Genomic DNA, 25,462 nt, shown 5'->3' on the forward strand with positions numbered 1-25,462 from the left:
AGCCATCTCCCTCGGCCCTGGCTTTGAGCTGACACGATTCAGGCACCATCTGCTGCGGCCACAGGGGAGTGGGCACCACAGTGGGCGTGAGCTCGGCTCCTCTACCCTTCCTGCAAGCTGAAACTCACTCCACTTCCGGCCTCTGGGCCTTGTCCCTTCCTCTGCCCAGGGGTGAATTCCACCCCACAGACAGAGCAGAGAGCCAGCTAATCAGGATGGTGCTGCGAGCTTGGCTCTGTAGGCAGAAGATCCCACCTGATTGTGAGGTTCGTGTTTCTTCTGTGCAAAACCAGCACAGCTGGGTGTGAACGAGGCTTGTGGGCCATTCCGCACACACATGCTGCCGGAACGAAGCCCCTAACAGCGTGCAAGGGAATTCTTTGAATTATCACAGCACCTAGGGGACTGTCATGGGTCAGGACCCCACTGTGCTAGGAGCTGTACAAATACAGAACAAAAAGTCAGGCTGCAGCTGCCCAGTGCTGCCCATGCTGTGCCTGGCCAGGCCTCATTCCCTCCTCTCCCAATCGCTGATTTGTTGTTTCTGGTTTCCAAGTGAGCAGCTTGGGCACTGCATCCTGGTGAGGGCTGTGTACCCACTCTGCCCACAGAATGCGCTCAGACACCCCCGTCTTCACCCTACGCTCTGCCCACGACAGCCTGGCATGTGACAGCTGAGTGGCACTGGCAAGATTCAAAGACATGCTGAGGTTACTTTGTGGCAGGAGATAGGTTGCTAATCAAGAGAACTGGCCACTGGAAAGGGAAACGATGGCTACAAATGCAACGCCCGGCCTTTGTTCGTGTAAAGTCCCCCTGGTAGGACCTGGGAGTCAATGAACGCTCTCCATAGGACCTTTCAGAACCTCGTCACCAAATGAGGCAGGAAAGAGTGTCATTTACAAAGTAATCAGCCTGCCGCTGGACTCCAACACCTCTCTGCATGATCGCAATGCAGCCTCTTTTCTGCATTCCTCAGGAATCGCGGTGCTGACACTCTGCTTCCAATCCAATCACATGGCCCAGAGGGCTTTAGAAAGGTACAGAACTGGAAAGCATGCCATGTATTGTCTGGAGTTGACAGGTCTCAGCAGGAGCCATACTAATCATTTGCAGGGCTCCGTACTTCTCAGGAGGTAGGATTTGACTGCACTTTATCTGTACTGTATGTACAGTCAGTCAGTCGCTTCTTTTAGATGTGTGCACTAACTTGGTCATGAGACTTGGCGGCAGAAATGAGTCCTTGCACCTTGTGGTGCTGTTTACATAGTGTAGCCACCACCAATGCTGCTGCTACCTCTAGAGTGAGTGAGTGAGTGTTGAATTCACGCGTGTTTCCAGCCACTCTGCCCAGGCGCTAAGTTACTGCACAAGCTGCAAAGCAGTGGAGAATCAGTCCTCACGGTCCCCAGTCGAACACATGCAAAGGGGTAGGGCCAACAGTGCCCAACACCTCCATATGGGATTTAGAGGAAGCTCTGAGATGTCACTACCTGAATGTAACCTACAGCATGGTCAAGTTGCATAGCTTCAGAATGTGACCTATTTAGAACAGAAACAGCTGGTAGGAATTCTAAACAGCTGGATATAAAAAAAGGCAGTAGACTGTCCTTGAGACATTGAACTAAACCAAGGGCTGGGACGTGGATAAAAAAAGAAAAGAAATAAAAGGTATACATATTTTATTTCCTAACAAATTAATGGTGCAGAAAAACCAGCTAATGCTGGGTGTAGTTTGATGTTTGAAGCCAGACCCCAAGCAAGATCATCAGCAAAAAAATGAGGTTCAAACCTGGCTGCGAGTGATATTCAGCCATATCACTGGGTTAATTGCCACTCACTACTCTAGCTGCCAATTTAGGTTTAAGAAAAAATAGTGAACAAAACCCAACATGAACCCAAAGGTTTGGTTCAGTTTTCATTAGTGCAACAGGTCTTGCCTCTGATTTTAATGTCTGCCTGCAATGCTGTGAACCTAAACACTGCACCACTGCAGTAGTGTAGGCCCAAGGGGAAACATAACAAGGCCTTAACCATGTTCCTTTCCCTGCTTAAACATCATCTGTTTTTGCTTCTCTGAATCTTACTTCTCTCCTCCATCTCCTCCTCTCATGGTAACAGAACGTGAGATGTAGTTCAGTGCTTGCAGGGAATCCACATGCTGTTTCTGAATGCTCAGTGTCAGCTGTGATGCAGTTTGTATCATCAGTAATGTTCATTTTTAACTTTGAAAGGCCTGTCTTTCTGAATCAGAATCGTTTCTGCAGTCTAGCTGCTGCCTACAGGCAATACCGTGCAAGCAAACAAAACAGTCCTTGGTGATGCGGTGCAGAAATAATACAACCCTCGGTGCACAAACAGCACTTCCAGGTGCCATAAAATAGTGAGCACCACTATGCTATACTTGAACTACAAAGAGCCTACCCAGGACCCAGAGGCTTAGGGTGCTGAAATATTTAACAGGCTGCACAAAAGAATTACAAGAATGATTTGAGGTCTGAAAACAGGCCTTATGGTGAGCGCCTTAAGATGCTCACTTTAGTTTATCCAAGGGAAGGCTAAATAGTGACTTGATCAGTTTACACGTAGCCTACTTGGAGAAGAATCTGCTACTAGGTGATGGCTATTTAGCAGAAAAAGGCCTAACAACGTTCAAGGCTGGAAGCTGACGCTAGACAAATTCAGACTAGAACTATTCCCCCCCTCACTTTTAAAGGCAGGGTGATTAACTATCAGAACAACTCACCGAGGGCTGTGGGCTTAAACACTTGCCGTCTTTAAGTCGATACTGGCTATTTTTCTAACACATCTGCTCTAGCTCAACCACAAGTTATGGGCTTGATGCAGAAATTACTGGGTGATGTTCTCTGGCCTGCGATGCAGGTCAGATTAGATCAGTGGTTTTCAACCTTTTTACATTTGTGGATTCATAAACAATTTCGACTGGAGATGTGGAGCCCTCTGGAAATCTTAGACTTAGTCCAGGGTTCTGCAGACCACAGGTTGAAAACCACAGGACAAAATGACCAGAATGGTCCCTTCTGCCCTGGAAAAATCTAGGCAGAGATCTGGGAAGTAAAACCTGCAGTTTTGTTTTATTGCCCATAGTGAGTGAATTGCAGAATGTGAACTACCCCAACGCTGCTAAATCCCTGCTGGGTTTGATCATCTCCGCTCTTATCGGAAGGTGCAGGCGAGGGATTTCCTTTGAAACGTGATTTTTGTTTACATTGTTTCTTAATACGAAGCACTGCTAGAGACAGAGTTCCAACCCGAAGAGAGTTTCTGCCATATTGGAGAAGTTATGGTCAGCGAGGGGAGGAAATTTCAATGAACGTTTTCAGGCCATCATTTATAATCAGTGAAGAAGGGGATGTGAGTGTACAGTGGGGGGAGGAAGGGAAGGGATGCACTTGGAAGCAGGGGGGGATGCAGCTGCATTCTTGGCCTGGGGCAGCACTGGCGGGGGCGTTCTGCCAGCGACCCCAGGCAGCAGCCCAGCGTTTTGATAATAGGGACGGGACCGTCTTGACAATCTCCTTCTTTAGCCACAAAAGAGCCTGAGATGCACATGCCCCTTCGGCCCCATGTGTGCAGGGGAGTGCAGGCTCGGCCGTGTGCTACACCTAACTCGCCCTCAAATGCCTTTGTAAACTCTGCCCTCAGGGAGTTGGGTCTTAGTCCAGGAGCAGCTCTCATCTTCCTCCGCAGCGATTCAGCCTGAGGTGATGGGACGTTCCTAGACAGCACTGCATTTACACCAGCTGTTTCTCGCTTCCCCCAGCCACTATCCCAGTGCCTCTGTCAGCGAGGAGGCTTGCGGCTCAGGTGCCTCTTGGGGCCTGGCTTGAAACGCTGCTGTCTCCCCGTCGCTGCAGCTCACCCAGCAGGCCCAGCACATTGTCGGTGAATCGGTCCGTTGCCTCCCCATCCCACCTAGCTTCACCGGCTGGAGGCTGGGGTGGGGGGGGGCTCATACCGGGAGAGGGCAGCAGATCTCGTTCAGAAAGAGCCAGGTGGCGTCAGGGTCCACACACATCAAATTGGAGGGAAACGCTTCGGGGGGACATGGGAAGGAAAAGAAAGCAGCGTCAGAGGAGGGGGGTCAGCAATAAGCAGGGCCATAGATGGCTGCTAAGCCCAACAGAAACAGCGTTCAACAGTTTCATGTTTATTGGCAAGTGGTGGGAACCTAGTCACTATTTTCAGCAAAACAAGATTAATGAACAAGCGGCGGGGAACTAATGGGTCTCGGGGCCAGAGAGCTCCCAGCATTACAAGGGAGGTGCTAACTCAGCTGGCAGGAATTGTTGCAGCTCAATTTAAGTCAGTGAAGCGATAGCCATTTACACCAGCTGAGCACCTGGCCCAGTGGAAGGCAGTCCCAGCCCGGTGTAAGCAGGCACCAGTGGAGGGAGGTTGCTGAAATGATACAAGTAGCACATGGTAACACAGAGGGCAACCGTGGATTAAGCCAAACAGCACTTTGAGTTTCCAAAAGGAAATTGCTAATTTCTTTGCTGCTGCTGGAGAGAACTTTAGAAATAAGCCCACCCAGATGGGGCACAAACGCTGCTGAGTTTAGTCTAGAATCCTGGACATGGCGTTAGGTGTTGGTACGTCCCGGACCTGGTCTCTACCAACAAATAATGTGAGATAAGGTGCAAGGTATTACCTGGTCCCTGGAGAGCAAGGGGGTTACCCCAGCTCAGCTGTCCCCTCCCATTGCACAGGTGCTTAGGAGCAAGGTTAACAAGATGGCTGCTTGGGAAGGGAGAGCTGCAGAGTCTGCCCTAGAGGTCAGGTCTGACTGCTGGGCAGGGCAGGGGATTCCAGGAGCTGAATGCTATTTGCTACAAACATTCTCTCCCCAAGGCAGAGACCTTGCTGGTTGCCTCTGAATTCTTTCAGCTACCTCTCACATTTCATGGGCCAGAAAATGGTAACAACTTCATTCTTTAGAAAAGTGGCAACTTTTGTATGGCTCTTGCTGCTGCTTGAATTTTAATATGAAAGGGGAGGCAGGGGAGTTGAGTTTGGTGTGGGAACCTTGCAGAAGAATTTCTTGTCGGTTCAAGGTCAGAACCTCTGACATGGGAAGGAGACGCTGAACGTGATCTTGGTGGAGAGCAGGAGCTGCTGGGGCGTGAAGAGGCTAAGGGTTAATTTGCATGAGTCCTTGTATTTATTTATTTCTTCTGTTAATTCTCCTGCTGTCAAACACCTTGAGTTTGACTTGGTTTGTGTCAGCATTTTGCTGCATGGGAGGCAGATTGGCTTTAATTGGCACTAATCTCCACACCTGGGCCACAGGCTAGGCTAAAGGAAACAGGAATTGACATGCCACGGTGGCAGCATTGTCTAAGGCCCCACTCCTGCAAGGGGCTAAGCATGATCTATTCCTAGAAGAATCCATAGCAGTTGAGAATGCCCAGCATCTGGCAGGATTAAGGCCAAGGTTTTAGTGCCTAAAGATACAGGGAGACATCTAATGGGGATTTGTGTCTCTGTGCCCAATTCCCATTGAAATCAAAGGGAGTTAGACACTTTTGAAAATCACACTAGGTGACTACATGCTTCTTTAGGCCCTCCAGTACCTTAAAAATCTGGCCCTCAGCCCTTGCCCTGATCCTGTAATGAGAGCTGCAGACATGGACCCTCCTCCTGTGAGGATCTGACTGCAGGATCAGGGCCTTTGACCAATAAGCGCTTCAGGAATTCTCATCTTTGCTTTCTGTGAAGCACCCTGTTCACACACTAGATCAGAGTGGGCAACTACAGCCTGTTGGCCATTTGGGCTGGTGGGCCAGTCCTGCCCAGCCCTTGATCTCCCAACTGGGGAGGCTAGCCCCCGGCCCCTCCCCCTGCAGCGCTCTGGGTGGCACAGCAGTGTGTCTGGCTCTGGCCAGGGTGGCGCAGCTGCCAGACATTCTGCTCTGAGTGGCATGGTAAGGGGGCTGGGGGATTGGATAAGGGGTGGGGAATCCCAGGGGGCAGAGAGCGGGGGTGTTGGATAGGGTGGAGGTTCTAGGGGGAGGGGATGGATAAATGTGGGAGTCCCAGGGGGCCTGTCAGGAGTGGGGGTGTGGATAGGGGTTAGGGGATGGGAAAAAGGGGTGTGTGTGGATAGGTGTGGAAATCCTGGGGGACCTTTCAGGGGTGGGGGTGTGGATAGCGGTCAGGGCAGACAGGGGACTGGGAGCAGGGAGGTTGGATAGGGGGTGGGGTCCCGGGGGGGGCAGTTAGGGGCAAGGAGGGTCCCACAAGGGGACAGTCAGGGGACAAGGAGCAGAGGGGATTGGATGCGTCAGGGATTCTGAGGGGGGCAGTCTGGGGGTGGGAAGTGGGAGGGGTAGGATAGGGGGCAGGGACCAGGCTGTTTGGGGAGGCACAGCCTTCCCTATCCGACCCTCAATATGGTTTTGCAACCCCAATGTGGCCCTCAGGCCAAAAAGCTTGCCCACCCCTGCACTAGATAAATATTAAATAAAAAATAAACACAGCGTAAAACCTCCCTAGCCTGAGCTGGATTTAACATAGTTGTTTTGCAGGGGGAGCATCGTGTATTTATGATATAGCCAAGGAAAAGACTGGCATGCCCAAATTCATCATTTCTACCTCACCATGGGAAGGTGCAGAAAAAAGCTGGGTTGTGTGGGAGGAGCGGAGTATCTGTGATAATTGGAACGGAGAATGAAATTGTGAGACAGCACAGAGAGAGGTAAGTAGGTTTCTGTTTCATTGTGAAGCTACTAGTAGACCCTGTTCCTCTCATCTGAAATGCAAACCAAAGATCCTCTGCTAAGCAATTCACACAAACACGAGCCCCACATCTATCAGAAACGTCCCCTGCTTGGGCTTTTATGCCTGAAGTCAGCGCACTTCCTATGCAATTAGACAGAAGTGCTTGGGAAAAGCTCCATTTTCTGACACCTCCTGTGCTCTGAAGGGGTAGGGGTTTCCTGGGAACCTAGAACAAGTGTAGGAATAAGCTGGAGATGCTAGGAAGACTTCAAAGTAATCCTCCTGTTGCTGCGTAACCCCCCGTTACCCTACAAATGGCCAAAGAATCGATCTGCGTCATTAACTTAGAACCCATCTGGGACTCCAAAAGATATAACATAATTATTACCTACACTGAACGCCTAACACCGCTCCCTCACCTCAGCATGGTACTTCCAGAATGCAATGTGATCTTGACTTCCAAACCGCAGATGGTCTGGGACCAACTGCGTCGGCACCAGTGCATGGTGCGCTGGGAAAACGCATTGGGGACAGCTGGCCACCTGGTGCTGATCTCAGTCACTCCAGCTTTAGTTGGTGCAACCACACTGGCTTAAACTAAATTGCTCCTGCTTTACACTAGGGTAAGGGCAGAATCTGGCACTAGCCTTCTGGACGAATCGCACAGCCAGAAGTTAAGATTGTAAGGATGCAGCAGGTTTGCTAGGGCAGATGCTTGAGCAGTCTCTGCTCTATGATGGGATTCAGCCGTCTCTCCTCTCTACATGTGGTCCTAGCCAGGCCCATCAGTGACTAGAGTCCACCAATCTCTGGGGTGCGCTGCCGGGTCCATTGGGCCTTGCCTTTAGCTTACCGATGGGCAGAAGCTGTATCCAAACAGCCCCGTTACACACAGCCTGTGCTGACAGGACAGAGCAGTAATACAGCAGGTAACAGGGACTAGCACAGAAGCCGCTGTCTGGAATATTACCCAGCCAGTGTCAGCTTTTCCGCCCCTCGCGCATACACGCGTCTTACCTCTTATGTTCACAACAAAGACGTCCCTCTCGCCTCCCCACTTCCCAATCAGCAGCTCCAGAGAGAGCAACTCTCAAGACCGTTATCTGGTTCCCAGAGGACTGGAGGCACTCAGCTCCCTGTGTGCCCATAATGGCCCAAGGCCAGTGATTATCTCTGGATAACCTGGAGTGCTGTGCAGCTTAAATAACAACTTGACTTTTACATTTTAAAATTTACTCTTAGGTTGCTTAGAAACGGCCTCTGTTTCCATGGCAAAGAGTCCTGGGGTTAATCCAGGGGGTTGGATTTTTTGTAAACTTAAATGTGATTTTATTGAATTGTGCTTGGCGCAGGTGGCTGCTTTAGTGCACTTCAGCCCAGCCTGCGACTGACAGCTGTCAATACGTGTCCAATAAACTACAGCCATCAAACCCAGGCGAGGGAGGGGCTTTACTGCTCAGTAATCAACTTGGGGAGCGAAAACGTCCAAAAATAGCTTATGCTTGTTCCAGTGGCACTGAACAATTTATCATGTTGGTGCAGAGCAGAGCTAGGCTATTCTGCTGCTTTGCCTTTCCCCATGTGCTGAGCTTAGCCCTGTCAAGCACCAGGGCCAATGTGATCAAGGCTGGCAAAGTGGAGGACTCCTCTGTGGCTCCTTGCTTGCCTCTGCTGAATGTCCAGTTATAAAGAGCCCTGCCCTGCCCAGCTGCAAGGGCCCCACTGGAGAAGGAAGAGGGAAAGGAGGCCTTCCAGGGTCTCCTGCCGCTTTACCCACAGTGGTAGCAGGCCAAGGTGGATCCAGAGCCATGCAGCTCCCCCCACTCTTCCCCTCCTCTGTCCCCATGGGTATTACAGGGACAATAACTCCTTCCTGAGCAGTCGCCAGCTGACAGCCACTGTGTCATACTGTTGGCTGCCCCGTATCCCCTCCTCAGCCGTGCTGTGACTCACTTTTTTCCAGATGCTATTTCTGCCTGCAGGGAACTGTGCAAAAACGCAGTCACCAAACTCACTTTATCCCACTAGTTCACTACCAGCTCCCACCATAGGATCAAACAGCCTCCCTCTGGCAGGGTGATGTTCCTGATGGATAGTCCTGCACTTGCTTTGTACAGCTGCAGCAGCTTGGCCATGACTCCACTTAACTCTTCCCTCTCCCCCTCCATCAACCCCTGCTCTCCTCTCTTGAGTGGGTGGAAGCACTCCCAGCTGGCATGCAGGACATCAGCAGTGTTGCACCTGATTGCACCAGGACTCCTGCAGACCCTTGTAACCCTGTGATACTATAAATCTGACCCTCAGTCTTGGCAGGTCATAAATCATGAGTAAAAATCCAGTAACCCAATCAGTAGTTATACTTGGAGCTGTAATGTGCCACTGCCCCAGCTGGTTCTAGTCAGCATGCCAGGGTTACGGCTGCCTGGGCGGTCTAGTTATAACCCTGCTTTTCAGCTGCACCGTAACATTTTGAATTTTTGATCCAATCAGCTGGTAATTTTCAGACTTGCTCCCTGCCTAAACATGAAGAGATCTGCTCTGAAAGGCTGAGCTGGATGGCTGTTGGAGCTATTTTCAAGCACTAGGGAATAAAGGCCAATACTTTCCTCGTTAATTACAAATAGGTATCTCTATTTGTAATTTTAAAAGGGCTCTAGTGCTGAAACGGCTGGGGACAGGAAGCTGAAGTCTGGCTGAGCCTTTTTACTGGGGGAACAGTGCCTCCCATTGTTCTGGGGGAAACTGGTTTTGAGTTACCCAGGTTATGCCCCTTTGAAAACAGGTTTCTACAGCTAGTGGTATAGTTAGCTGTGAACGCCACGTCCCAAAGCAGGTGAGGCAGTGCTACACCTGACTGAACTACATTTCCTTATAAAAAGCCTGCCAATGTTTGTGCATTGCACGAGACTCATGAAACCTTCAAGGGCTGAGATGTGCACAGATCAAATCTTCCCATGCCCGGGCATGACGCTAACCTCCAGCTGGCCCCCAGCGCTAGGTGTGCGCTCAGGGAGCTGGCCGTCCGCTGCGGGCCTTACCTTGTTCAACAAAGGTGTACGGAATGACTGGAGCCCCTTGGGGGGGCGGGCCAGACCGGATAGTGCCCGCTCCTGGGTACCTTTATCTTCAGTATGAGGGGAACACAAAGGCCAAGTCAGGCACTGTTGGAGTGAAAGGCTATACGTGCCCTTAATTCCATCCTCCTCTGTGCAGGCCGTACAGCAGGCTCTAAGGGACCTAAGTTGTGATCAGGTCATAATTCAACATATCCCTGTTTTATTCCACAGCAGAATTATTAAAGGTCTTAAAGCGCCGAATGTACTGCTCAAACCTGGAGCTAAGCTTTCCACCCCAGCCCAGCTTACAGAGAGGAAAGGGGCTCCCGCTAACTCAGGGGATCTGGCCCACAGATGACGAATCCATTGGAGACAGGGACTGGAGCCTGCTGAAAAGGACAACAGTCGCCTTGGTAAAAAATAACCCCTCTCCCCAGCAGCCCAGTGCAGATTAAGAGGGGAAGGCTGCAGTTCCTGCGAGAGCTTAAATCTGCACAGCTTCCCTCTCTGGCAGAGATGCTGGCCAACTGCACGAAAGCTTTTCATGCTCTGCCTGCTCTCCAGGAGCCCTGCGCTCAGGGGAAAGGTGCCTGCAAGTTTTCTCCCTTTTAGTAATATTCCACCCTACAATCTCTCAATGCTGGCTGCTTTCTGCCTGTTGTGTGAGACCCAGGCTAACCCTGGGGGAGGGAAGCCTCTGCCCCTTTCCTCTAGCAGAAAAATGAATCCCTGTTCTTATTCACCCTGTGTATTCTGTAGCTGGGCAGATCTCATTGACTGAGATCTTTTGTCTACTCTCCAGGTGGCACAATAGAGCAGCAGTGATTTTTCACTGCAGAAACAAGCTTGCGACTCACTGGAGGGCAGGATCTGGTCTAGCCTGAAGTAGAACGTCTGTGGACATTTTGTAGATGTTGGTATATGTGCACCTGAGCCACTAGACAGCTGGCAGGGGCACTGGGGGGCAGGAGCCCCTGACGATGGGGAGGGAGCTTGTGGGGGGGATGGAGGGATGCAAGGAGCCCCTGGCATGTGCAATCAGCTGGCCAACAAAAGCAAGGAAAAGTGCAGCCCTCCAGTAAGAGAAGTCAGGTAAACAAGCAGCAACTCTACAAGTCCATTCCAATGTATAAATTCAGACCCTCAGCATGCGAACAGCCCTGTGCAGAGCTGGAGTAAAACAAATGAGGCACATTCTCCTCACTGCGACTGGGGAGAAACTGAGAAAAGAAACCCCTCACCGCAGACGGGCTGGCTCTTCAGCTTCCACCTTTGGGTGGTGACTCCTATTTCCCCTAAGTCCCTTCCCTCATTCAGAAGTGGGGGGTCAGTACCTCCGGGCGGACTCTTGCAGTTTCACAGGTTGTTTGGCACTGAGGTAAATCAGACAGGCATCTGCTACTTTATTCAGGTCACTCTCGCCTGCAGAAATGGGAGAGAAAGGAATGGCAGGAGATAACTGACACGGGCTAATGGGATTTGGGGCTTCTGCACCTCTCGCAGTCTAAGCCAGAACTCTTCCTCCCCATCCCCTTGAGAGGCCTGCTGTATAGCAAGGAAAACAAGACAGCAAAGAAGCTCTCAGCCCTGCAAACTCGCCTCTCCTCCCCCACAAGGCCAGGGGACGCCCAGTGTACTGCAGCATGCTACCGAAATCTGCCAAAATAGAAGGGCTCTCCATGGAGTCGTCCCAAAAGGAGACCAGCCTGTTGAGTTTGGGAAGGATGTCTGGATTCCAGCTCTTCATTTTGGTTAGTTCAGAGAGCAGCATGGCTTGGCCCTAGGTCTGGCTGCCAGGGCTCTGGGGTTCTAATCCCCTTGTGACACCTCACCAGGTCAGAAACAGACAGGCTGACAAGGAGGGGGAGAAGGGCCAGCAGTCAGATCCTGAGCCTGGTCCTAGGAGCCCTTCTCACCCTTTTGTCTCACAGGGAGTCGAGGGCACAAGCCCCTCCATCTTGGGCTCTGATGGGGAGAGGTGAATGCTGAGACACAACTGGAATAGGTGGAGCTGGAGTAAGGCTGGAGAAGGGGCAGAAAATAAATCCCATGTGACAGGGACAGAGCATGGGCTTTCATAGCTGCTGTGAAGAGTGATGGATGAGGCCTACTGAGCAGAAAGACAAAGATCAGAGACGGGAGGGCAAGGCTGACAGTTCTCAGACAGCTGACCTAGTCCTCCCCTGGTACTCACCCAAGTCCAGCTTCTCACACAGCAAACCCAGCCCCTGCAGCACAGCCAGCTGTAGCTTGAAGGCAAGAGTATGGCTGTACATGGGTCCAGCTCTGGCGCTGACTGGAGCCTGGGCGACAAGGGAACCGGCCAGCTTGGGCAGGACGTCTTTGGAGAATCGTCGCTTCAGGAAATCGCCACACTTCTCAGCCAGGGTACATAGCACCTAGCAAAGAAACCCCACTGAGCCCATGGTTATCAGGAGGGGAGCTCAGAGGTGCGCAGGGGCAGAGTGGAAATGCACAACTCAGCAACACCCTCAGTGAGCAGGGGAAAGGGGAGTTCATCCCTGGACTGCGGCCTGTTGTTATTACAGCAACCTGCTGGCTGTATTCCCAGCGTAGAACTGAGCGGGGAGAAAGGAGGGATTTGTGCTTCAAATGTGGGGCTGAGAGAGCCGGGTCCCACCCTGGAGTCCCTGTTACTTTGGGCAAGTCATGTAACCTTCTCCATCCCTCAGTTTCCTCATCTGCAGTTGGGTGATCACTGCCTTAGCACACAAAGTGGGTAGTGAGGCTTCATTCAAAACTGCAAGGACCTTGGAGATCAGATAAAAGATGCCAAACTACCATCATCATGAAAACAGCCTGCATTGCCAGCAAGCGAAGGGGAGCTAAGGCAACTGCACACAGGCAGTGAACGGACTAGTTTGTGGGTTACGAACAAGAAGATGACGTAAGTTATGCTAACTCATCCCTAGAGAATGGGGTGAAAAACATATCCGTACTGGGGTCCTCAGCCTGGGCTCAGCTTGTAGAACTGGGGTCCTGCATTAGGCATGGTCCAGTTATGCCACACTGCAGCATTTTCTATCTTCTTCTGTAATTTAAACAGACACTTTCAAAGGATTTTTCATGTTTTTTTTTTAAAGTCCTCCCTGCTGCTTATAATCCTCCCTTGAATATCTGAAAGCAAATCTGTTCTGTACAGTGATATGTCTCTTCCTTTACCCCAAGCGCACTCGGGGGGGTTATCATGGGGCAGCTTTGAAATTCTAGGGTCCTGGCTCTGTTGGTTTTTTGGAGGCATTTTAACATTTGTCACTGCAAACGCTTTATGCTCCTCCTCGGCCTGGGTGGAAAAGAAAGGTAAGTCAGCCTGGGGAGCTGGTGACCTTGTGGATATCCTCATAAATGGATGTTTTATTGCCTGACTTCTTGGGAGCAGGGTGCTGCTGGAACGTGGCAGAGTGCACTGCAGGACTGATGAGGGTGGGAACAGTTTTTAACACAAATGCTCAGGTTAATAAAAAGGTTAAGTGCAACTGCAAAACCACCTCCCAAATGCCTCAGCCACAAGGAAACCCCTCCCCTCCAGGAATAGGGCCTGTTGAATTACCCTCTTGTCTCCGAGGGTGATCCCCCAGGGGTGCCAAAACCCATAGCTCGCATGAGAGTATACTGTGCCTCTGACAGTAAAAGGATGGGTCTTCCTGCACAGCCAAACACACTGCACCAAATAAATAATCATTAATAAGCGCTTCCCCATGGGGAGGGAGTCAGTATCTCATTCGTGGGCAAAGGGCACTAAGAGAGTGTACCTGCAGATATGCTCCTATACTGGGCAGGGAAGCACCTTTGCTCTGCACTGTGTGTTTAAAATTCATTCTGTACAGTGAGCGTTTCTACATCCCCAAGCCCTGCATGTGGCAGGGTGCAGCTCTGTGGCTTGCTCTTTGTGCTCCAGCTTGAAGGCCACTGGCCAGGATTCATCGTCGTACCTTGAAGGCTCTGAGCACCGCCAGCGGGTCGTCGTTAATCAGCCGGGTGACGAGAGCCGGCCAGGTGCGATGAGCCATGGGGAAGCAGATGGCTTTCATGAAGATGCAGCACAATCACGCAGAACTCCAGCACGTCCAGGACCTGCACAAGGAGAAGGCACAGCTCTGACAGGCTGTTACAGTCCCCTCTGCCTCTCCGGAGAGCAGAGGATGGAAGTCTAAAGCAATGGGATCTACCTCTCCCTCTCCCTGACCTGGGAAGGAAAGCCACGGGGGCAGGAATGGGTGGGCTCTACCTGTCACGGGACAAGCTATCAAGTTCTGATGCCTGACACGAAGCTGTTAGCGAGGCTGAGTCAGTCTCCTTGGTGCAAGGCAGCCTCCTCTTTCCCTCTCTTTTTATCTAGGCTAAGGCTTGCCAGCACTTGGAGCCTCTGTCCTGGCAGCAGAGAGACGTCAAGGTGGGACTGGCCTCGTCCTAGTGGCATGTCTGGCACGTCCTGTGACGCTCCCCGCCCCCCAGCACAAGGTAACAGTCCCCATGATGGGCACCCTGAGCCTCTGCAAGGCTGGGCCCTGTGGTGCTCCCTGTCGGTATGGTGTAGTGCATGTGCTGTGCTAACCTTCAGCCGCACCCGCAGACTTGTCGGACAGTAAATGGATACATCTCATCACATCCTTTGCTATCTGGGCATGGGCTGGCAATGGAGTCTCTCCCTCCGCACTGCTGTCGTTCATCTCCGGCTCAGGTGGGGGGGCCTGCACCTCTGGAAGACAGGGCACAGTTGGCAGCTGTGGGAATGAACTAGGAGCCATAGGCACGTGCCTCACCCCCACTGCAAGGCTCTTATCCAGTGTCCCAAAGGAGACCCGGGGCATTTGTGACGGCAAAGTCTGTGCTCTCTGGGGCTAAATGCCTGTTTGTGAAATCCAGCAGCAGTGTGTTTGTTATAGGAGAAAGGAAGATTTAGTTTCCTTTATCAGACTGACATTTGCAGTCTGTCCTCCCCCACAGACCCCTTTATTTCCAATTGGTTTTGATTAAAAATGAAAGACCTGGGTGTTTAAAGGTCAGAATTCCAGCATGGCAGAGTAATGAGAAGGCAAATGTTCCCTACTGGAAAGTTTCTAAAGGGCCTTGGCTGGAGTTAGTGCTGGGGGCGAAAGAAGTGCTGGGGTCCTGAGCCAGGGAAGAGACAGTACAGAATTCCAGTAAGGGGGGAGGAAAAAGCAGCAATTTTCCAGGATTTTGCTATTTTGGATGCTGAATACCATGCACCATGTGTCCTGCTACCAAAACACTTGCCCTACTTAGGATTAGCTAGGGCCAGACTTGCGGACTATGGTACAACTGGCTTGTGGCTGTGACCACTGGAATCTGGCCCCTGGTTATCTGCTACTAGATCAACAACTACGTGGCAGGTTTTCCCTAGGCCTCAGTGAGCACAGACCACCAGACAATGCACTGTGTGGTCCCACCAGCGTCCTCTGTGGATTTAATTCTATTCAGAATGGAACTGAGCCCACAGAACTCATGATTCTGAGTCCCAGCCTGGCTTTGAGCCCTCACATCCCCCCCAGAGATCAGTGGCTTTACCAAGCTCACAACCGCACCCCGAAGTTACACAACCAGTACTGACCCTCTTCCTCCTCCTCCATGGCTGGAAGGTTGCCCTCTGCAATCTGACTCTGTTTGATGTAGTCCAGGAAGAACTGTTCCACTTCTTGCACCATGGGGGTAATTACGGACCCTTCCCCCTGCTTCTGGGATGAAGTGCTGCTCTGCTGCTCTAGATTCTGCTCTTGTGGGTGCTCCTTCCCCTTCCCCACAATGAACCACTGCGCTGCAGAAGAGAGGCATGAAATGTCACTGAGAACCCATGTCAGCTTTGTACCACAGCAGCCTGGATGTTGTGAACAGACGGACACTGTGTACAAAGTGTGAGGCAGAGACGCAAAAGCAACCTGAAAGAGGTGAATCTTGGAACTAGGTCCTTGCAATCAAGACAGCCGGACTACAGAGAGGAACTGGCTCATATCCAGCCTGGCATAATAGAGGGCAATCCCCATTAGCTTCAACAGAATGTTAATGCAAGAAGTAAATCTGACCCTCTATCCCTCCTCTTCCAAAAAGGGTGTCAGATTCTGCTGCTGCAACCCCAAAGAGTCCATCTACACTAGGAAAATGTCCTCTTGGTGGTAACAGTTGGGTCCTTCCAATCCCTCAAGTGGGGCTGAAAACAGTTTTGTGGCTTATGCAGAGAGGGCCAAGCCTTTTTCAACATCCATCACAGTGAGCTTGGGACCGTCTGTTCCATGCTCATGCTGCAATGGGTGCTGAGAATGGTGTGGCCCCCTGAGCCTCAGATGGGGTGTGAGGAGGGCTCCCGTTTGGTTGAAATCCATAATGCAGATGTGAACTGAAAGACGAGGAGAGGTGTAGTACATCGAGAGAAGTTTGGCAGGAAGTGTGTAACTGAAACATACCCTCAAATCTGTTCTAAAACTGACCTTCAGACTATTCTCCAGCACCACACAGGCCTCTCCAAATGGGGTATTAAATACTGAAACTTGGAGGAGTCATTTGAAAATACACTTCTTTGACCAGGCAAGAAAGCAAAAAGATGGTATACATGGTCTGAACCAGTTTGGCAGTTCCAAGGTCTGTCTAGCTTAGGGCTTGTCTACATCAGAAAGTTGCAGCGCTGGTGAGGGAGTTACAGCGCTGCAACTTTGAGAGTGTCCACATCTGCAGGGCATCACCAGCGCTGCAACTCCCTGTTTGCAGCGCTGGCCGTACCCCGTTTTGTCTCGGGTGTAGAGGATCCAGCGCTGGTGATCCAGCGCTGGTAATGCAATGTAGACACTCACCAGCGCTTTTCTTGACCTCCGTGGAAGGAGGAAGCCTCTGGTAATCAAGCTGGTTTCCTTTCCCGGTTTGCTCTCTCGGTCCCGGAGCCAGCCAGCAAACCGCAGGGAAGGAGACCTGCTTGCTCGGGGTTCCGGGACCGACAGAGCAACCCGGCAACGCCGCGGTTTGCTCTCTCGGTCCCGGAGCCAGCCAGCAAACCGCGGGGAAGGAGACCTGCTTGCTCGGGGTTCCGGGACCGAGAGAGCAAACCGGGAAAGGAAACCAGCTTCGCCGCGGTTTGCTCTCTCGGTCCCGAGCCAGCCAGCAAACCGCGGGGAAGGAGACCTGCTTGCTCGGTTCCGGGACCGAGAGAGCAAACCGCGGCGAAGCTGGTTTCCTTTCCCGGTTTGCTCTCTCGGTCCCGGAACCCCGAGCAAGCAGGTCTCCTTCCCCGCGGTTTGCTGGCTGGCTCCGGGACCGAGAGAGCAAACCGCGGCGTTCCCGGTTTGCTCTCTCGGTCCCGGAACCCCGAGCAAGCAGGTCTCCTTCCCCGCGGTTTGCTGGCTGGCTCCGGGACCGAGAGAGCAAACCGCGGCGTTCCCGGTTTGCTCTCTCGGTCCCGGAACCCGAGCAAGCAGGTCTCCTTCCCCGCGGTTTGCTGGCTGGCTCCGGGACCGAGAGAGCAAACCGCGGCGTTCCCGGTTTGCTCTCTCGGTCCCGGAACCCCGAGCAAGCAGGTCTCCTTCCCCGCGGTTTGCTGGCTGGCTCCGGGACCGAGAGAGCAAACCGCGGCGTTCCCGGTTTGCTCTCTCGGTCCCGGAACCCCGAGCAAGCAGGTCTCCTTCCCTGCGGTTTGCTGGCTGGCTCCGGGACCGAGAGAGCAAACCGCGGCGAAGCTGGTTTCCTTTCCCGGTTTGCTCTCTCGGTCCCGGAACCCCCTTGAAGCCGCCCAACAGCGCTGCAGTGTGGCCACATCTAACACCACTTGCAGCGCTGGTTGCTGTAAGTGTGGCCACTCTGCAGCGCTGGCCCTATACAGCTGTACTAATACAGCTGTAACAACCAGCGCTGCAAAATTTTAGATGTAGACATGGCCTTAGAGTCCTGTCTCTCTGCTTCAGTAGAAGGGGCAAGAACGCTGGGGGGAAAATTGCCCCCCCCCCCCATGCCAGGAAGGTCTCAATGATCCCTATAATTAGAGACTGGCCTAAACGTGACATGGGAGGTGTCTCTCCCCCCAATATTGGTTTTCCGGCATTACGTGTTGTAACTCTGAATATTCTTGTTATCCATGTCTGAGATTCTAGACCCTCCCCTGACTGCTGGAATGGAAGGCCCCAGACACTGTTTCGCTGTGGGCTCCACAGCTCCCATTTTCTTTGCAGCAAGAGCAGGAAAAGTTTGTTTTATTTAAACAAAAACAAACTGCAGAATCTGATGGTTTAGTCCTCCTGTTCTTCCCCTCCCTCAAACTTGCCAGGAAAAGCTTCTTACTTGCCACTGGTGACTGGACTTCTCATGCCTGGCTCCTAAGTAACTTTATTTCCCACAGCTATCCCTCCCTGGGTAAGCTACTCTCAGCAATACTAAACCCCCTGGCATGTGGGACATGATCCTGCAGCTCTGTGCTGAATCTGTCTGGAATGTCTTTGGGCCGAGCACAGTTCCAGCACCACTGGCTCACCAGCCCAATGCTCAATGTATGGTAATGGTTGTGCTTTCTGGAACTATGGGAACATTCCATCAGCGCTCAAGGGGTTAAAGAGGGAAATTCTTTAAGTGACAGTAAGACAAAATTATTCAAAAGGCAGGTTATTTAGATACCTAAAGCTGCCACTAATGTGGACAGGACCCCAAGGAAGGAGGAAGCTCGGTCGTCATAAAACTGATCAAGGGCAGACAGGGCATCTTGGATCACATCCTCCACCAGTGGGAGCAAGCTGGCATCCGAATGCCTAAGCATGGCCTCCAGGACCCGCGAGGCATGAGGCTGATGTGCCACCCGACGCAGGTTTAGGGAAATCCCATTCACCAGATAGTCCGAGTTAGCATTAATCAGATTTTGCACAGAGTCATAGCCACAGGCATGGCAGACATCCACCATGGTTCCAGTCGCCGTCTGACTAATCAGCAGACTGCTGTCCCCGGCCTTTTCAAGCACAGGGTAGAGGACTGAAGCTAGAAGCAAGCGGAACTCTTTCCCCAGCACATACGCAAAGCAGCCAACCCCCTCCAGCTGGATGCAGATCTGCCAGATATTGCTGTTCATGGAGCGGATGGTTGGGCTTGGGTCTGAAGAAGGGGAGGAGGATGAAATCAAATAACTGCTGTGTGCACCTCTTGGGATAGCACGTACTCTTGAATGTTTCACAGTTAACTCATCGCTGGTTCCCTCAGTTTCAGTGCTGGTGGTTAGATACCAGTTTGCCTGGTCAGTATATTCTTCGAGGATGGATGTTATGGTCCCTTTAAGGTCTTCCGTGCTCACTGCAGTTTCCCTTTCGTGAAGAACATCAACCTCCAGTCCAGCAGCTCCTGTGATCAACTCATTGAGGACCATGGCAGCCTGCTTCCGATACACCACAGATTCATTGTATAGCCCCATGAAATGATCCACTAGCAAGTAGAGGTTTCCGTAGTAGCCAAGTACCCGGCAAACCTGCTGAATGAGCAAGAAAATCCGCTCATCAGAGAAGAACCGGAAGTATTTCTTCTGACTTTTTCCATGCTGCAAGGAACCCAAGGGCTCACCTAGAGAGTTTTCAGGGCCCCAATGTCTTTCTTTAACAATCTTCACATCAGCCACATCCAGCTCCAGAACTTGCATCAGTGCTTTGGAGAGACGCTGGAGGTGGGCTGCAGAGTTGAGCACAATGTTCACCTTGGGGCCCAGCAACTTCAGGGAGCCGAGTAATAAGCTCAAGGTAGAGAACTTGCCTTGATCATCCTGGGAATTCATCAGACGTGGAAGGGCTGTGGCCAGGGAATGCAGATTCTCTGACAGAATGTCAGCAAGAGCCCTGTTCTCAGCTACTGTTCTCAGCTCCGCAATGCTCCTGAGAATCTCATGACACTTGATTTGGACCTCATTGCTTTCATCATTAACAAGCCCAACCAAGGCCTTTAACAGGTGACCAACTGATTCTACCAGTGACTGACTGCACTTCAACATAAGGTGATGGACTAGCTCCACCAACTCCATCCTGACCTTCCAGTGAGGGTGAAGAGAAGCAAATTCAACTATCTTGTGGATAAGGAGAGACAATTTGTCTGCAGTGCTTTTTACCCAGTCAGATCCTCTATGGACCACCAGCTCAGATACTCTGCTTTGTTCCACTGAAGGCTTCTCTTCATCTTGTGTGATTGTGGCTAGTTGTTCATCTGCCATCGCCAAGCAGACAGTTTGATAAAAGAGCCTGATGGCAGAAACAGTGACCATATGACCTTGTTTGATGTCTCCAGTAATAACCCGGGACAGGGCTGTAGAGATCCCAGGTAGAAAAGAAGCAAACAAATTCCCATAATGTCTTGTTTCAGCCATGTCTAGGAGTCTATGATGCTCCTGGCAGTCACACTGCAGAATTAGGACCTGTAAACACTTTAAGGCAGACAGCTTAATTTGCTTTGCTTTTTCTTGTTCTGCCAAGGCCAAAAGTAAAGATACAGCAAATCCTAAGTGAGGAAGGGTAGAAGGCTGATACAAAGTAAGGATAATGTCCCCATAAGCTGAATGCATCAGGACCTGGAGTGCTTGGATTACAGTCAGTTTTAATTCCTCTGATAGCGGGGCTGGTGACTGCAAACCAGATGGAGAAGATAGACACAGGCAGAGCTCAGAAAAAAGCTCCTGAAGAAGGTCCTGCTTCTTCACACATGTTGTTGAAAGGATGGACGTGATGCACTGCACCACACTCTGGACAAGTCTCTCCCGTTTGGGTCCTGGGGTCTTCAGGGTGAACCTCAATGGGAAAAGAATGTACTCCTGCAGTTCCTGCAGGGCAGAGTCACTGACTGTCTGCAGCTGAGCCTGCAAGCGTTCCACATTCTCAGTAGTCCTGCACCTTTGTTAGCTGTACACAAACTGGGCGCAAGATCCCGAATGCTTCTGTGGGGTATCAAAAACTTCATTGTCCAGCAATCCTCTTCTTATGTGTCTGTAGTTATCATCCGCAGGAAGGAAAGAGAAGCAATACTTGCTTCAATGAAAGCAGCATTAAAACAATTGCAATCTGTTCCTGACTGATTAGCCAGCCCTACTGTGCTCAGAAAAGTGTGACAGTGTCTATTGCAAAGCAAAAGGTAATTCCATTCATTCTCTCTAAGTGGTATAAAAAGCATTCCGATTATATACAGGAGCTCTCTAGGCTTCCACCTAGAAGTGCTTTGAGACCCATGGATGAAAAGCATTATATAAGAGCTTGGAGTTATTATTATTATTAGAATTATATACTTCCCTCCATCCACCCTTACCTATAGAAATCTATAACTTAATGTGTTGTGTGAAAATGGTCTACTCTGTTAGGTCTGACTCGAAGAAAAAAACCAATCTTCAGTAATGATTTATTAACACAGCAGATATAACTCAGCAGCTATAGACCCAGGGGATGATGGCAGTTTCTTAGGTGATGTACAGTGAATGTTTGTTTGTGTTTCAACATTTCTCTTTAGTTTCTGGCAGGATGGGTTGAGTCCTGTTTCTCAATGTTCGGCTCCATCTCAACCAGATTTACAGCAGTGTTTAATTTTGGTTTTCAAAAACACTTTAAGGATGAGTGTAACCAAATAGGATTGTAATTGTGAGGACAGATTTTTAAAGGTACCTAGATATTTCCAGATGCAGACAGAAGCCTAGTGGGATTTTCAAAAGCATCAAAGAGACCTAAGCACTTCTTAAAATCCTATTAGGTATTATCTGCAGCTGGAGGTGCTTAAGTATCTTTAAAAATCTGGTGCTTGGTCAGGGGCCATGAGGGGCAAACTCTTAGAGCAAAAGCCCTATTCTAGCATCGTAGGGATATGGCAGTGCATATGCTTGTAGGCCCCAGCTTGAGTCTGCTGAGCTAAAGTGCAGAACAAAGGTGGGTTGATATACTGGATATGCACATGATAGGGTAGTGGTAGGACTCTGCTGATTAATTAGTGTGCTCTGGTGTCTGAGCATTAGTATGTAGGCTGTTCCATGCTGGAACCCATACAGGGCATCATCAGACAATTACAACCCATACGTCTTGGGGACCACGTCTCTTCTAGTGTTCAAACAACTCCCACTTCTCTAAGCTCCTCATCAGAAGCAAGCTCCCCATAGATTCAAGACCCAGCATCTCAAGCAGAACCAGACCTTGCCAGAACAACTGATACAAAACCTGTAGACATATCTCCACTGATCAATACCCCTCACGACCCCCCTTTCACGACCCATACATGCCTGTCACATGTGGTGTACCTCATCCAGTGCATTAAATGCCCCAACAACAACTACTGCATATGAGGAGAAACAGACATTCACTATGCATTCAAATGAAGTCACACCGGGAAAACGGTAAAAGATACCACCACCACGTCACCCAGGGGTGAATGCTCTTTGTAAAGCGATCAGTCTGTCTATGATCTCTTACTCCTCATTCCCAAAGAAAACCTGCGCAACACCTTCTAAAGATGAGCCTGGGAGCTTACATTTGTAACTTTGCTAGACTCTTAAAATAACGGGCTGAATACAAATATGGGATTTATGGCTTATTACATCATTTTATAACCCACTAACCCCTCTCCAGCATCCCTCAATCTCCCTGTGTCAACCAGGCACTTCACCTTGAAGGAGCCCTTAAAATATGTGCTGACTACTTATGCGAAACAATCTACTCCACCTTGTATTTCACTGCGACACCCTGTCTACTTCCCCAGACCAGACGAAGAGCTCTGTGTAAGCTTAACAGCTTGTCTTTTTCACCAACAGAAGTTGGTGCAATATATTACTGCACCCACTTTGTTTCCCTAATGAGAAGTTGACAGGTAAACCTCTGACCCCAACCCCTCCAAAAAGCCGAGTGGGTGGGATCACTCAGTGGCACTGACAGATGCTCCTGAGTCCTGTGGCACCTTATAAACTAACAGACGTTTTGGAGCATGAGCTTTCGTGGGTGAATCCCCACTTCCTCAGATGCATGTCTGTCAGTCTATAAGATGCCACAGGACTCTTTGCTGCTTTTACAGAGCCAGACTAACACGGCTACCCTCTGATAGATGCTCCTGAGGAACTCATTACATTCACACGTGCATGGCCCAGGAAGTGAAGGCCATGCCTCAGGCTGTCTCTACACAAGTGCCCGACTTGGTAACTACAGCCGCAGGCTGAATCGCTCTGCTTACACCATCTATCTGTAAGCTTGTAGGGGTGGGTGGGGGGCACCCAACCAGGCGGCTCCAGGATGCCAAGCAGGGTAATAAACAAGGAAGACTCCCCCCACCCCCTCTGCTCTCCCCAGCCCCTGTGGCGTTTACAGCAGCCCTGAAGCTTCTGCTGAGCCCAGCAATTCAAGAGCCCCGGGACTGTCCTGCCTTGGGGGAGCCCTGCCCCCCCCAAGTGAATCCCTGCCCCCTGTAGGGAACTGGGGAGGCCCAGGAGCCCCTGCCCCCTGCACGGAACTGGGGGGGCCCCAGAAGCCCCTATCCCAACGTGAATCCCTGCCCCCTGCACGGAGCTGGGGGGGCAAGAGCCCCTGCCTCCCCCCGTGAATCCCTGCCCCCTGCACGGAGCTCGGGGGGGACCAAGAGCCTCTACCCCCCCCCACGTGAATCCCTGCCCCCTGCACGGAGCTCGGGGGGGGGGCAAGAGCCCCTGCCTCCCCCCGTGAATCCCTGCCCCCTGCACGGAGCTCGGGGGGGACCAAGAGCCTCTACCCCCCCCACGTGAATCCCTGCCCCCTGCACGGAGCTGGGGGGGGGGCAAGAGCCTCTACCCCCCCGTGAATCCCTGCCCCCTGCACGGAGCTCGGGGGGGACCAAGAGCCTCTACCCCCCCCCACGTGAATCCCGGCCCCCTGCACGGAGCTCGGGGGGGGCAAGAGCCTCTACCCCCCCCGTGAATCCCTGCCCCCTGCACGGAGCTCGGGGGGGACCAAGAGCCTCTACCCCTCCCCCCCCGTGAATCCCTGCCCCCGGCACGGAGCTGGGGGGCAGGAGCCCCAGCTTGGAGGCAGAGCAGCAGAGGACCCTCCAAGACCCCCATCTCCTACCTGCTCAGTCACACTCACATGCCGGAAGTAACGTGGACCAACCCCCGACCATCCAACTCAGGAGTAGAGTGAAAAAAACTCCCCCGCTTATCTAGGCAGGAAGGAGAAACAAGAAAAGTCTCAGGTGAGCGCACTGCGCATGCGGAGCTGGCCGTCTCGGAGTTTTGAAATAGGGCTCAGTGAGGCATACAGCGCATGCGTCCTCGGCTGGCGCCGGGTAAAGGTTAGAAAAGTCTCAGCTGGAGTCAATGCGCATGCGCCGCGTTCCCGCGCCCGCGCCTGCCTCCGGCCCGGTGCGATGTGTGAGCTATAACTGGACACGCGGGTGGTCTCTCTTCCCGGCTGGCGACCCGTAGCATGTGGCCCTTTGACCCGCCGAGGCGGGGTGAGAGGTCGGGTGGCCATCTTGTGGCAGCGGTGGCGGTTTGTTGTTGGTGAGGCCCCGCCGCGCCCCCTCCCCCGGGCTGAGCAGGCCCCGGGGCCGGGCCGGGCCGGGCGGCGCCATGTCCTCCTTCTCGGAGTCGGCCCTGGAGAAGAAGCTCTCGGAGCTGAGCAACTCCCAGCAGAGCGTCCAGACCCTGTCGCTGTGGCTCATCCACCACCGCAAGCACGCAGGGCCCATCGTCTCCGTGTGGCACCGGGAGCTGCGCAAAGGTACCGGCTCCGGGCGGGAGGCTGCGGGATGCCCGCGGGGCAGCGCGCCGGAGCCCCAGACACTGGCCCAGGCCAGCCTGGGTCGGTACCTAGCGTCCTGCCCCCCCGGGCTCTGGCCTGCTCTCGGCTCCTCCCGCCCCATCGCGCTCGCAGGTGGCCGGGCTGCAGTTTCCCCTCCTTGCGGGCTGCCCCTTGGCTGGGCGCTCGTGTCTCATTCCTCCGGGCTCCCTCTTTCCTTTCCACTGCGCGTTCCGCCTGGAAAGGGGCTTTAGAGAACCTCCTGTACTGAACTGGGGCAAGCCCCTGCTTTAGATGTCACTTTAATGTAGACTCAGAGGCGTGTGCGGCTGTCAGGGGCCTCAAGAAATCTTATACTCCACCCCCCGCACGTGCTGAGGTGGGATGAAATATACCTAGATTTTAAAAGTTAGTATATGTAGATCGTTGGTGTGAACACTTTAAAACCAGTGTAACTGCATCCATGCTAGAAGGCTGCACTGACTTAGTTAGCTTTGTGCAAAAACGTTGTGTGGACGAGCCCTGAGAGTCAGCTGTGCTACGGTAAAACCTGCCAAGAGCGACCACTCATGGGAGTTAGCAAAGTGGTCACTTGTAAGAGGTGCTCTCTCATGACCTCGGCAAGTAGTTGCTTGTGACAGGTGGTCTCTCTTCAGATGTTGTCTCTAAGGCAGAATTTACTGTGTTTCCATTTGAGCATCAGGCTCAGTTACATCTGTGTAGTCCTGTGTCTTAAAATGATACCTGTGGAACCCCACTGCCTTCAGTGTATTGCGTTGGGTAGGAATAATTTTTTTCTAGGTTTTAGAGAGCTTGTGACTGTTAGTTTATTTGTGTTCTTAGATCCTTTTATTCACTCTCTTAATATCTCATTGATAGCTGCAAAAGGCATTTCAATTAAATTTGAATGGCATGCCAAATGGAAAAGAATTACTGATAAATGACATGGGGGGA

At 51.7% G+C, this 25,462-nt stretch overlaps 2 protein-coding genes across 2 annotated transcripts in view; one reads left to right on the plus strand and one right to left on the minus strand.

The window, feature by feature from the left end:
* Nucleotides 1-1,667: 1,667 nt before the first annotated feature.
* On the minus strand, nucleotides 1,668-24,341 carry TTI1 (TELO2 interacting protein 1). The gene is given in 12 exon segments (XM_030533528.1): nucleotides 1,668-3,913; nucleotides 3,916-4,044; nucleotides 10,635-10,645; nucleotides 11,135-11,222; nucleotides 11,995-12,199; nucleotides 13,754-13,834; nucleotides 13,836-13,918; nucleotides 14,389-14,520; nucleotides 15,394-15,597; nucleotides 18,429-20,658; nucleotides 20,660-20,709; nucleotides 24,209-24,341. Coding segments are annotated over 12 exon segments (3,435 nt in total). The 3' UTR covers nucleotides 1,668-3,824.
* RPRD1B (regulation of nuclear pre-mRNA domain containing 1B) overlaps nucleotides 24,075-25,462 on the plus strand; it is a 48,539-nt gene continuing 47,151 nt past the window's right edge. Inside the window, 1 exon segment of the mRNA XM_030533830.1 lies at nucleotides 24,075-24,490. Coding sequence (XP_030389690.1) covers nucleotides 24,340-24,490 — 151 coding nt within the window. The 5' untranslated portion in view covers nucleotides 24,075-24,339.

This window comes from Gopherus evgoodei, chromosome 14, assembly GCF_007399415.2.
Source record: "Gopherus evgoodei ecotype Sinaloan lineage chromosome 14, rGopEvg1_v1.p, whole genome shotgun sequence".
Classification (NCBI taxonomy): domain Eukaryota; kingdom Metazoa; phylum Chordata; order Testudines; family Testudinidae; genus Gopherus; species Gopherus evgoodei.